Source organism: Sceloporus occidentalis, unplaced genomic scaffold (genome assembly GCF_023333645.1).
Source record: "Sceloporus occidentalis isolate IW3139 unplaced genomic scaffold, rSceOcc1.0.p SCAF_144, whole genome shotgun sequence".
NCBI classification, from domain to species: domain Eukaryota; kingdom Metazoa; phylum Chordata; class Lepidosauria; order Squamata; family Phrynosomatidae; genus Sceloporus; species Sceloporus occidentalis.
In genome coordinates this window covers 1,033,222-1,047,622 of record NW_028317124.1, presented here as the reverse complement: position 1 = coordinate 1,047,622, position 14,401 = coordinate 1,033,222, and the positions used below count along the sequence as shown (strand labels likewise).

At 36.9% G+C, this 14,401-nt stretch overlaps 1 protein-coding gene across 1 annotated transcript; it reads left to right on the top strand.

Moving 5' to 3' along the window:
• The first annotated feature begins 2,810 nt into the window (after nt 1-2,810).
• LOC149280878 (synaptotagmin-4-like) lies at nt 2,811-14,094 on the top strand. The gene is made up of 4 exons (XM_089499977.1): nt 2,811-2,844; nt 5,214-6,025; nt 6,657-6,777; nt 13,787-14,094. Exons 1-4 carry the CDS (start codon nt 2,811-2,813, stop codon nt 14,092-14,094), a joined length of 1,275 nt encoding a protein of 424 aa, XP_089356103.1.
• Nucleotides 14,095-14,401: the final 307 nt, after the last annotated feature.

Below are 14,401 nucleotides of genomic sequence, written 5' to 3'. Positions count from 1 at the left end.
CTGACCGGACTCTGGGGGATTAAAAAGACTCTGCTAAAGCCAGATGTGAGAAGGAGCAGGTGCTGACGAAGCTAATTATAAACAGCAGAAGGTGGACGTCAGTGGCCAGTGGAAGAACAATACAGATAGGCAAACCTCTTTGTTCCAGTCTCCCCAATGACTGGATTTACGAGGCATTTCTTGTCCTATTTTACTCCCCTTCTACTGAATCAGAGATAGATCACCACCCAACAGCTCCTCTCACCAAATCGAGTCCTCAGTCCCTTTATGTCTCCACTTATCTGACATCACAGCAGTCATAATGATGTAACCCCTTAGCATAGTCTCTCTGTTTTTCCTGCTGTAAAGACTCGAACCTTAATCAGTCGTTGGTCTCTTCTTAGATTCAGGAGCCATATGCCTATCCCATGCATGTTTAAATCCCCTCACTGTATTACCCCCTGCCACTTCTGCCGGGGGGCTGTCCCACTTATCTACTACTCCCTAAGCAACTCTAAAGTTGAGCCTCTGCTTCTAAAGTGGTCCTGGATATTCTAATCTATGCATTTCACACAACCACCCTTATACATGGCCATTTCATGAACTTTCTGTTAGTGCCAAAACGATCGCATTAAACCTTCCTGACGGGAAATCCTAGGACCGCACACCATGCCGACGCTATGTATGTGAAATGAAATTAGTTTAGATCCGCGACCGTTACCTTGCACTTTTCTACAAATAAGTGGGTCATGGAATGCCGTAGAAGCTTCACAGGTGTTGCTATTAACGTTCCTTTCCATTCATCATTCTCTAGTTGTTATAGAAACAGTCTATGACAGATGTTATAAAAGTGCACCACTAAATGATGAAAGGTACATTATAAAATATGGAGAAATGAAAGGATCCTTTGCTCGCATTAAGTCATCGAAATCATTATTTTCATCTCAACTTAAAATCTCTTGGAGCTTTAAATATTATCCTTTTATAGAAAATCCCCATGGATTGTAAGGCGTAATGAATGAGCTTCTTTCGTGGTAATTCACAGTTATCAACCTGTAATACTCATGCGGCATTAAACATAGAAACATAGAATTTGATGGCAGATCATTTGCTGATGTAGAGACTAACAGCTTCTGCTGGAAAGCTGTTCCACTTATCTACCACCTTCTCAGTAATGTAATAACATAACTAAAAGAGAGGTGGCAGGAATCTACTCGTATTTAGCAGATAAAATAATTCCTACTCCAGGAACCTGCTTCTTCTTCTTTGTTTAATATAAGACAACCGCGACGTTCTAGAATTCCCTTCTCCGCCCCTCCTTTGTGGGTATTTTTTAACCCTTATAAAGTCTTTTAACTGTTAAAATTAGGTCATGCAGTGAATCTGCAAATTCTCCAGCATGTTTATTTGCAGCCAAGGCAGCAGACAGTATAGCGGAAAAGAACAAGGGAAAGAGGTCAGGGAAGGCACAGACGTAAAAGTTGTTTATATTCATCTCTGATGCATTTAACTTAGACTTGGAAATAAATCATTCGGATCCCTGAGTAATATGCTATACTGGAAGTGAAAGTCATCATTGCTCAGTTTTCCGGAATCGTCCGGAATGATACCAATTGCCTAAAATTAAGCATTTTTGCATCGATTATATTTTATAGCAGTGCAACAATTATCCTAAAAAACGCATTTTCATAAAAAATGTTGTTTTATGGATTAACCACTCGCTCTCTGAGCTTTGGGTAGCGAGGGGTTGGCTTGCGAGTTGTTCCCTTTGGTGATAGAAGGGGTTAAACAATGCATCGTATAAACTTAGTTACTTTGTAGTGAGAATGTATCAGCGTTTAATGTCTACACAATGGTGGGGGCTGTAATACAAGACAATAAAATCTTTAATCTAATGTATCGCAAGACATTTATCTTAGTTATTTCTGTCAATATGTTTTTTTAAGGTAAAAAATAACATATTTGGTTAAACCCTAACAGATATATATACCTTTTTCATTCCATGGTGTCCTGCATTCTGTTCCCCCCCCCCCCCCAAGGATTTCTTATTTCCTTACATTATACTTGTTTTAGACTCAGATCATCATAGTTTAACCCTTTATGCCCCAGGCTCCTGTGCAAATCATTGCATGGCATTCCCTTCCAGTACACAAGAGGTTAAGGGTTGTAACCCAAGTCCGCTTATGTCCCAAAAAAGCTGGCAAGGATTTCTTATCTCCTTACGTTATACAGTATGCATCCATCTCAAAGTGCATGATAACACTGCCATGTCTCTGGGTCCGTAAGCCTTTAAAGGCTTGTTTGAGACTCAGATCATCATATTTTAACCCCTTATGTCCCAGGCTCCTGTGCAAATCATTGCATGGCATTCCCTACCAGTACACAAGTGGTTAATGGTTGTCATCCATAAGTCCACTTATGTCCAAAAAGAAAGAAAAAAAAAAAGCACAGGAGACCCAGCCGTTAAAATAATTGAAGAGCATACTATTGACTCCCAGGAGAGGAGGAAAGAAGAAAAAAATAAAGATGGAGGGGGTGGTGGTTGGGGAGGTGCTTGCTCCATCCATGTAGCATCAGCATTGCATCAATTTGGTTGAGCAGCCTTGTCTATAGCAGGAGCAGTCAGACAGTAAGAGCAGCCATAGCAAAGGGAGGGAGGCAGCTCTTCTTCAGATCTCAGCACATCTTCCTCTCCTTCCATCTGCCATTTGTTGAGTAGATGGTGGGTTAAGAGCAGAGGAGCAGTGAGGACCTTCTGGCTGGGTCTCAGCACCTTGGACAGAGCTCAGCTTCAGCACCTTGGACAGAAGACACAGCAAAAAAAAATAAAAATGGCTCCAGTCTCAGGCAGCTCTGAGGTTTTGGGTAAGCAAGTTTCTCTGTAAAGTTTAGGGGGTTAGAACCTCATGCCAAACTGTTTATCAACACATTAAGTTACATTGTATGCAGACATAACATAAATATGTGTGTGTGTGTGTATATGTGAGGATTCTGCTACAATAGGAACTACCAATGTATATTTCTTTTTTTTTTTAATGCTTTGTACATTTTATGTTATTTTATGTTATTTGCATTACACATTACATGGTGGACAATTAATATATCTTGTAAAATATACCATATCTCTATAGGTGGATAGGGAGGGAGCTAGGTTACTGGAAGGCTTAGGGATATCTTTAATAGAAGCCTTTAAGTTTCTGGGCTTGGTTCAAATTATTGGTTTATTATGGTTTGTTATTATTATTAGTATATACATATATATATATATATATATATATATATATATATATATATATACTATATATACTATTCTATCAGCTGTTTATTTTAATTCTTTGTGAGTGCTTATAGATAGTTCTTGCCAAGAAGCTTACATTTATTTTATTATTATTATTATTAAAACACTTTCTATCAGCTGTTTATTATTTATTTAACGTCTTTTTGAGTGCTTATAGACTGAAAGGTAACATACAGTAATCCGTGTGAAATAACAGTGAACCATGACCCTGGTTCAATAAAACTGATACATTTTCCTAATGGGTTCTTTTGGAGAGTTGAGATATTTTGTGGTTAAAGAAACATGAATTAGAAAGGGGGGAAAAAAACAAATTTTCTCTTGTCTGAGGTCCCTACTTTCTTTGCAATGAGTCATTGCTTATCTATGCGATGCACTAATGGATCTTGGTCACTGTGACGTCATACTATATGGAAATCTAAAATTAGATTTGCTAAAGCAACTGTAGAAAGTATCTAGAAAATGCATTACATTATCACCTGTTCTGGATGATGCTCTTTTATGATTGTTGTAGAGGTTCTAAGTGCTACTGTTTTTACCAAGTGAAAAATACATTTGGTAAAGAATTATAGATTTATTGTGTGTATATATATATATATATATATATATATATATATATATATATATATATATATAGTTTCATTTACATATGATTAAATACAAAAAACTGTGATTGATTCATTTTTAGATCATCACAAAAGAACCAGTAATTATAATAAAATAATTAACTAATTTATTATATATATATATATTTATATATATATAAATATATATATATATATATATATATTATAATTTATAAATGAATGCAATTGTGAGTTTATTGTCAATTTTTGTTAAACATTTAAACAATGATAATGAAAAGGAACAACTAGTATACATTTGTACAGAAACCCAATGAGTGTATGTTATAGGTCACACCCTAATTCCTGCCTAGTAACTCCACTTCTATATGTACTAAGTTATGCAGTCAGATAAAACCACGCAGCGCTCGATTTCTGGATTGTGGCGAATCAATGTTCAGAGGAGGCAACCAATATATCGACGCAGAAACAGTTAGAAACTGTTATATTGTACAGCATATAAAATCCCCTCCTATGTGTGAAAGTACTGGAAAAAAAGATTATTATTTTTTTTGCATATTGACGGCATACTGGGAGAGGTAGCTTTATAGTTAATGTTTAAATTGTTATATAGTTGTTTGGGGCTGTGGCAGTTCTCAATTCAAATACTTATTTTATTATAATATGTGTTTAAGGCGATGGTTAGTTTTATATATAATATATATATATATATATATATATAAATACATACACATAGTACATACTTCGTATATAATACATTTGTGTATATATATATATATATATATATGTATGTATAATACATTTTTGCTTAAAGAACATTATATATATATATATATATATATATATATATGTATATATATATAAAAATATATACAATGCATTTTTCCTTAAAGAGCATTTATTAATGTAACTCTATGAAACAACATTTTCTCCTTATATATTAATACAAAGTGATAAGTATATTTATACTAATAGGTGGCTGGATTACAGAGCGTAATTATAACTATTTAAAACCCCCATCGCCTAGGCATTTAAACATACATGATATATACAATTTTGTATTTTCAAGCATCCCTCCTTGATTACTCATAAGAAAAGCAACATGATATTCAAGCGAAACACTCCCAAAGTCTTTTCAAAAATGTGTATGTAGTACCAAAAGACAACAGCAGGTGGCGCATGTAATCCTGTTTTTCTCTAGTATATGATAAATGGCATTTTATCCTAATGGGGCAAGATGGTACAATATAACCGGACCCAGACACGCTGGGAGAATAAAAGAATCAATGCCCAATTGACTTGTCTGTATATTGTGACGTTATGTATTAACTATGTTTTCCATATATCATTTATAGATCAATTCCCCACCATGGTTGGACTGATAAGTGCCTTTGGGCTTGTCTTCACTGTGTCTCTGTTTTCCTGGATCTGCTGCCAGCGTAAATCGACAAAATCCAACAAGACCCCTCCATACAAGTTTGTGCACGTCTTAAAAGGTGTTGACATATACCCGGAAAATTTAAACAGCAAAAAGAAATTTGGAGCCGATGAAAAGACAGAGTTGTCACCTAAATCGCTCGTGTCAAAAACTTCTCTGCACCTTGACCTTGAGAAAAGGGACTTGAACGGCAATTTCCCTAAAGCTAATAAAGTTAGAAGTTCTCCAGATCTGGAGGATTTTTCACAACCTCAATTACCAGAAAATGAGAAAGATTCGATTTCCCCCGAGAGCATCAAGTCAAGCACGTCTTTGACATCTGTGGACAAACCAGATACACTAGGGACACTTTTCTTCTCGGTAGAGTATAACTTTGAGAAGAAAGCGTTTGTGGTGAACATCAAAGAAGCGAAATCCCTTCCGGCGATGGATGAACAGTCCATGACTTCCGATCCATATATAAAAATGACCATCCTTCCAGAGAAAAAACATAAAGTTAAAACTAGAGTGTTGAGAAAAACTCTTGACCCAGCCTTCGACGAGACCTTCACGTTCTATGGAATTCCTTACAGCCAGGTCCAGGACTTGGTCCTCTACTTTATGATCCTGAGCTTTGACAGGTTCTCCAGGGATGACGTCATTGGAGAAGTTTATTTCCCCCTCTCGGGAATTGAACTGTCTGATGGGAGAGTCTTAATGAATCGGGAAATAACCAAAAAAAATGTTCGGGTAAATAGTTTTTATGTTTCTTCATTCATTTTCACATTTTGGATAAAGTTCTAATTTATGGCGAGATTGCACAAAGTACACTTTTTTGGGGGTTTTGGCTCCAGAAAAAAACATTATACCTTTTTTTTGACCACTAATATCTATAACATGTATATAAAAAAATGTATTTAAGATTACACGACACCTAGCAAAAACAATTTTTAAATATATTATTAGCCAATGAATTTTCTTAATTAAATAAATGAATTTCTCTAAATAAATGTGCTTATTGATGGATTTCAATGTTTTAGACTAGGAATACTTTTGCATTTTCAACTATTAATTGTACCTTCTAGTAGATTAAATGGAAATCAAGACATGTTCTTTTAGAAAATTTACCAAAAAAAAAGAAAAATAATTGTATTATAATGAGATTTTCTTTTATCTCCTTGACTTTTTTTTATTCATGTCTTTATATGTTTATCTGTGTTGTATAGTGTGGTAGAGTAAGAGAATGATTTGACATCGAAGCATTAATGGTGCTGAGCCCTGGCATACATCTGAGAGTAGATTAATGATTCATAACATAACATTTATAAAGGTGGAAAAACACACTGGATAATATTGATTTTTTTTTTCTATTGGCCTTTAGAAATCAGCAGGACGAGGAGAATTACTGATCTCTCTTTGCTACCAGTCTACAACAAACACTTTAACCGTGGTTGTGCTTAAAGCTCGACACCTACCAAAAGCTGACACATCAGGATTATCAGGTAAGGAGGTTTTTTCTAAAAAATAAATAAATAAATAAAGCAAATAATGCAAAGAATGAGCAAATAAATGTCTTAATATTGTGTTTCTAAAAATATTTTCTGTTTGATAGTACAGATGCAAAAATGTACAAAAAAACCTCAAATCTCAATAATAAAAGATCTTTTTATATTTTTTGGAAGATATCAAAAAATTTCATGGTTTGTAGTTTTAAAAAAACAATGTTAATGGTCTAATGTGCAAACTTGTGATATTGATATTAGGTGTAATAATTATGATCCAACTGTTTTTTTTTGTTTTTTTTTGTTTTTTTTTTTTACCAGAAAAGTTTTTTATATAAAACTTTTCCATCCTGTAACCGTACATTACAGGCTTCTTCTATTCGCCATTGTTTCACGCTTTAAATGTCTCAGACTCTCGAAATAATAAATATTGATCTTGAACTCCAAACATCTGTAGGATTATTAGCATCTGGCATGTTAAGATTAGACGTTGTTATATCTGATTTAGAATAATTTCAGTACATAATTGTCACTTTACTTATTGTGCTTAATGATCTGTTAAATGCATTGATTTCGTAATTGTATAAATTGTGGCAAATTAACCAAATGAAGCGTATAAGGGAATATTTTTCTGCACAGGTGGGAAGCATGAGCCCAAGTACTGAAACCTTTTTTGGGATAGGTGGGATCCTCTATACCTCTTAAACAACTAATCTTTACAGCATATGGTTATTGAGGGTTATTTACAGTAAGAGCAGTAAAGATGTGGAATCCACTAACCACAGAGGCTGCGCTTTCAAATTCAATAGATACATGGTTTATATAATTACTATAATTGGCCGAGTTAAAAAGGATTTTTTCCCCCATTTTTGAGGCACACTTCAACGTAGGGCCTTTGCTTCTTCTAGTTGAACTTGATGGTCTTGGGTCATTTCTCCGCCTAGGTCACTGCTATTATGTATGACCAGCACCACTTGTTAAGTACCGTATTTGCTCGATTATAAGACAAGGTTTTTTTCAGAGCAAATGCTCTGAAAAATACCCCTCGTCTTATAATCGGGGTCGTCTTATAATCAGACCTCAAATGGTCTGACTATCAGACGACTAAGATCCAGATCCCCCGCAGCTGCAGGGGACCTGGATCCTCCTGTCTCCCCCCCCCACGCCCCACTTACCGGTACTTCTGAGTCCCCGGTGTGTAGCTGGGGCAGCGTAGACAACTTCCGCTGCAGCCGGAAGGAGGTGTGGCTAGTAGCGGGGGTTGTCTGCGTCTATCGCGCAGACCTTCCCCGGCTGTCAGAGATCAGAGTTCCCCGCACCGGTGCCGGGGAACTCTGATCTCTGACAGTCGGGGAAGGTCTGCGCGATGGATGCAGACAACCCCCGCTGCTAGCCACGCCTCCTTCCGGCTGCAGCGTAAGTGCGTGGGATCTACACGCTGCCCGGCTACATGACAGGGAAGAAGCACCGGTAAGTTTGGGGGGGGTCGGGGGAGTGTTAAATGGGGGGCATAAGGCATTTCTGGAGGCAGAGTGCTCTGTGAAATGCCTTTTAACCCCCTTAATGCCACTCTGCCTCCAGAAATGCCTTTTTAACCCTCTATACGCCACTCTGCCTCCTGAATGCCTTAAACCTCCCTATATGCCACTCTTCCCCATAATATGCCTTTTAACCCTCTAAATGCCAGAGTGGCATATAGGAGTATAAGGCATTTCTGGAGGCAGAGTGGCACATAGGGGGTCAAAAGGCATATCATGGGGCACAGTGGCATATAGGGTTAAAAGGCATATCATGGGGCACAGTGGCATTTAGAGGGTTAAAAGGCAGATCATGGGGCACAGTGGCATATAGGGGGTATAAGGCATTTCTGGGGCAGATGTGCATAACTAGGGGGCAGGTTGGAAAATAGAAGGAAATAAAACCAAAATATTTTTCTCAATCATAGCTTTTATTAAAAAAAAATAGTTTAGATGAATTAACATTTACTGGTAAAACTTTTTTCCTATAGGGTCGTCTTATATTCAGGCTTTTTCTTTTTTTCCTAAGTTAATATTCAGATTTTGGGGGGGTCGTCTTATAATCAGGGTCGTCTTATAATCGAGCAAATATGGTAATATCCAGTAAAGTAAAGAATTCAACCAGTTCCTTTTATGTTCTAAGATAAAGCATCTCATAACAAAAAGTATTTTACTTAATGGAACACATTTTCCTATATATGCCGAGAGCAATTCTTCTCAAACATTGACCAGGAGACCAGGGCTCCTCAAATCCTTTACATGGTAGCACAAGGCATGCAACAGAAATAATGTGAGCACAGGCAGGAAAGTGGGCAAGAATTGTTTTAATACCATTTTAATTGTAATCTGGCATGGATTTAAGATATCATTGTGCTTCTTGTTGTATATATTGCTTCCGGGATGGAGTAGGAAGGTGGTCATCGAGGTCCATCTATAAGGTGGTTCCAAGACACAACAATATTTTAGATTTAATTAGGAGGTACAGGTTCAGTTGGGATAATAATTGTTATTCCTTGCCATATTTACAATAATTAGAAAATTAAGTAAAACCAGAGAGATGTTAACGACTGTGGATGTATTCAATTATACAGATAACCAAGGTTCTAATAGAGGCATGGTTTCCATGGAGCTCGTATTTATAGATCTCTGATTAACCTGAAGTAGGTTTTTCTACACGAGCCTCTCTGAGCCATCTATCTATGTTAACTATTTTATTTTTCAAACACCATATGGATACAGAATAAGGACATGCAATATGGAGCATATCATGCAATTATATGTTTATTTGTTCATCTCCTAGGTATCCATTTAATAACATAACGAACACATGGACAATTAAGTAGGTATTAAGAGGTAGATAAATTAATGTTGACTTCAAGCTCGCACATTTTATAAATTTAAAAAAAAGAGATCAAATCATAGAATATCCCGGCAGATCGGCCCCATTCGGCCCCCGTCTATTCTTGCTGTTTCTCCTGCTGTAAAGACTCAAACCTTAATCAGCCGTTGGTCTCGTCTTAGATTCAGGAGCCGGATGTCTATGCCATGCATGTTTAATACCCTCACTGTATTATCCGCTACCAGTTCTGCTGAGAGGCTGTTTCACTTATCTGCCACCCTCTCAGTAAAAAAAAAAACATAGTTTAACCACCTGAGGAGAGGAAAGATGGCTTTTTCTATGTTGTCTCAATAAAAAGTGCCATCTCTGCTTGGGCTAATCCAACTATATCAATTTTTCCTACCAATATAAATCTACCAATTAAAATAAGCAATATATATATATATATATATATATATATATATATATATATATATATGTATTAAACCCCAACCTTATTAACTTCCTAAGGATCTGCTTGATTATTCCTCTCCATTAAGTTAAATTTCCCCAGTTGTGAAGTTGCTGACTGTTGATGATTGGATGGCTTTGATGGGTGCATTTTAGAAACCCTTTAAACCCAATTTTTATTTTTGATTCATTAAAGCTAAACATTTTAATATTAAACATTAGTTTGGTAAATCCTTTTTTTTCCCCCGGAAGTCCATTGATATATATCAGTTTGTAGACTGCATTGCTCTCATGTTTTGTTTTGGGGATTTCAAGCAAATTAATATTTTTTTCCTTAAACCTTTTGGAGAATATTTTCTCCTTATCTTTATGATTCTTTAAGATTCCGTTCACCGGTAACTGAACACACGGCCACTTGTCCTAGCAATTCTTGGCATTTGCTTTTCTCCTTTACTCGTGACCCTTTTGTTGAATTATGTGTTATGCATTTGCATTTTTCTTATCCTCTGCCTTCCCATGTTTCATTCAAGCCACATAAATCTGTTAACCTTTCCTGTGTGATTTACATGACAGTAGGACATTAAGTCATGCTCTGACACTAGAGGGATTGGGAGGTGTGGAGATAATATATTGTATCCCTAGAAGGCTTGAGTGTACATGTGATTACTTACAAGCAGAAATGGCCGAGGTTGCAATATCTTGGAAAAATTTTGCTAAAATTTCAGCCTTCAGCACTAGCGCCACCAAGTGGTTGGAGGATGCATTGCACTCTACTGTCACTAAACTACAAAACAGAAAGGGAGAAATGATGGTACGATATTCACCAATAGAATAAAGAAATCACAAAATATTTGTAAACATTATGGCTTTAATAGCTAACACTCTGCTAGTAAACAAACACATTTCGGATGATTTCCGACCTGTACTCAGTTCTCGTCGAACTCATAAGACTCCTGCTTAATATTGCTAGGAGTCGTTAGATCCAGTGAAGCCTGGAGTATTGTACAGTAAGTCATTTAGACTTAACACTTCTAGCAAGTGTTATACCAACCACTTTACATTCTAGCAGCTGAAGCTGTGTTATGCAAATCATGTTATTATTAGTACCTGAAATGCCTGCATCTAGGTTTTCATTCAATTTTGTTTCTGCCATGAATATTTCTGTCCATCCAAATGAGAATTTGGAATATAAATAATCAGTTTGTGTGATAGACAAGGGAATTTAAGCCTCGTAACAATAAACATAGCAAAGCATTTAACTGTTGGGGTTTACTTGATGTATCATTTGAACGTACGTGAACTGAAATGTGCCATTGCATTATATATATAGCAATCACAAACAATAACAAACTGGTACAAAAGAAGAAGAGGGCCCCGGGAGCTTACAATCTAGTCGGTTAAGGGGGGAAGTGAAACAGTAGGGGAGGACTCCTTAGATGGGGATGATAGGGTAACAGCTGAGCGCAAACCATAGGGGCGCCCTCTAGTGGTAGACTATATAATTCTTTTTTCAGTTATAAAGAATCTGGTTAGGTGTGTATAGGGAGCAGAACAGGGGTGAGATTGAGTTAGCTTTGAGGTGGCTTTGTGCACAAGGAATAAGGCAAGGAGAGAAGTGCAGGTTAGGCTGGGCACATGACAGGTCTGCAGTTGACCTGGGGATATTAAAAGGTAACAGGGGTAGATATGTCTGTGACACATGCTGTGGCACTTGAGGCAACCCAGGTTTGACAATAGGAAAGGGGGTTTCTCTGGCATTGTCATCTGAGAGGGTGGTAGTTACGTGGAACAGCCTTCCAGCAGAAGTGGTAGAGGCTAATACAGTTGGAGAATTTAAACATGCATGGGATAGGCATACGGCTCCGAAGGAGTGTAGTAAATCTTACGTTAAAATAACTTTAAGGAAACCTTTACAGCTCTTCAAGGTTTAGGAAAGTCATATCTTTCACACTTACTGTGCTGTGGAGACCATTAGATATAAAACATTTTAGCAACTTTTTATGCCTAAAACGAGTTACTCTGGCTGAATTTTATCACCAATTACTATCTAGAGCTCCAAATTTACGTCCACCATAATTTAATGTCCATTAATACAAGAGGTTCAAATGTTACTTCTAGTGTTTTTTTAGAATTATCATAACATTTGAACCCGCATCCCAATGGCCTTAGTGGGATTGATTCTCCTACGAGGGTCTCTTAGAGGTCTCTTCCCCAGATGGAACGACATTGTGGGGTTCTTCTGCTGGAGAGTTGGTTATACACAGTACAGGGCCAGATCAGCCCTACTTACAAGAGAAGCTCATTGGGTTGGCATCTAATAATGTGAAGTTTGTGAGATCCGATTTCTCATGATGCTACGACCCATACATATAAGTCATGACTTAATAAATAAAACTCGACAAACAAGAGAGACAGAGCGGGAGATGTCAGATCTACCTGGTTAATACAATTTATAGAGCCGGATATTTATCTCGTTGTATTAGCCAGACATTCATAGTTACAAACTATGTTTCATTGCCCAAACACGATTTATTGGAAGGAGATAATGGTTATGGGTTTGAAAATGACTATTTTATTACAATGCTCCAAGACCACAATCACCTACAATATATTGTTCCAATTATACCGGCAATCTTATAATAATAGCTTTGGCTTAACTGCTGTTGCTAGCCTTTTACACGATATTGCTTTCCTAATTGGATTTTGTCGCCGGTTCTGCGCCGACACAAATTTCCAGGGAAATGGGTAATTCCTATCACCGACCGACCAAGTACGTCCATAAATAACGTATGTGTTCATATAATTAACTATTTTCTTTGCATATTTATTTAAAAAAAAACCCAACATATTTGTTAATTTTTTTTTTAAACAAAGTTAACAATTTAGGAATATTTAAAAGATGTGATTTTCACAAGTCAGACCGGCCCTGCGTGAAATATTCGTACAGGTCCATGAGCAGTTGTCCCGCTGGGCCTCCCAGTTGACTCCAAAATGTATCACCATTCATAGTGTCAAGTAGCAGCTGCTAAAGCAAACAAAATTTTATCATGCACTGTAAGAGGTATAGCGCCATCATATTCCGGAGCGCTGTACAATGAGTAATCTCATCACGTCTCTGTACAAAGCATTACTTAGTCTTCCATTAGTTCAATACTGGGAACCAGTAGCTAACCCAGTGAGCTAAGTTATAGAGAAAGTTTAATGAAATGTGATTTAGTTACTCTTTACCTAACCAGTGACCTCATGACAGATATAGTTTTAAAAGTAGAGAAGGACCTTCTTCACAGTAATGCTCTGAAACGCCAATGGAAGCATCTACTGTGGCGACATTAAATGAATTCTATGGGTTATTATGGCTGCCCTCGGAGTCATGAAGGACTCTTAGTCTTATGGCATGAAAAGCGTCTTTTTGTTTCGCCTTCATCTGGATCAAAGCTGTCAGGAATCCCTTGGAGAGTTGGAGCTCAATATATTTATGTCTTTTTTCAACCTGTCTATTAAAGCTTTATGTAAATGGTGGATCTTCTCAACCTTCATCTTAAAGGTCAACGCAAATGCTGATGTTGAACCATCTATAGTAGACACAGGTCACTTAATTAAACCGGGCTCTTGTTTTTTTTCTTCTATAGTTTAGTCTTCTATTAGTAAATTGTAGTTTTATAATCTTTACTTTTTTTTAATTATTATTTATTTGTCGCTCCAGATCCTTACGTGAAAGTCAATCTTTACCATGCCAAGAAAAGAATCTCCAAAAAGAAAACGCACGTCAAGAAATGCACCCCCAACGCCGTATTCAACGAACTCTTCGTCTTTGACATTCCCTGCGAAGGTCTACAAGACATAAGCGTTGAGTTTCTGGTGATGGATTCAGACAGGGGATCAAGGAACGAGATTATTGGTCGATTAATTCTCGGAGCCTCCGCCGATGGAACAGGCGGAGAACACTGGAAGGAAATTTGCGAACACCCCCGGAGACAAATTGCCAAGTGGCACATGTTATGCGATGGTTAGATTGCCACAAACTAATGGACCTTAAACACACCCATAAATCATTTTAATTGCCGTGTAAAATAAGACGCTTATAGTTAATTTTTTTTTTAATTTTTTTTTATTATTATATTAATTTATTTTTTTGTGAACACGGAGTCATCAAAAAAAGCGAGCAAAAAAAAATAATAATAATTCTGAAATGGTGTCTGTTACCTTTATATATGTTTATATATGATAACACGGGGAAGAGCTATGTAACGTTCACTGAGAGAGGTGAAATTTCGGAAAAAAAATTCTCTTCACTGTGTTATTTAATTATTCAAATGGC

Coding starts and splice junctions, on each gene's coding strand:
- LOC149280878 (XM_089499977.1), top strand. CDS start 2,811: ATGGCTCCAGTCTCAGGCAGCTCTGAGGTTTTGG. Junction 2,845..5,213: donor AGGCAGCTCTGAGGTTTTGG/GTAAGCAAGTTT, acceptor TATCATTTATAG/ATCAATTCCCCACCATGGTT. Junction 6,778..13,786: donor TGACACATCAGGATTATCAG/GTAAGGAGGTTT, acceptor TTGTCGCTCCAG/ATCCTTACGTGAAAGTCAAT.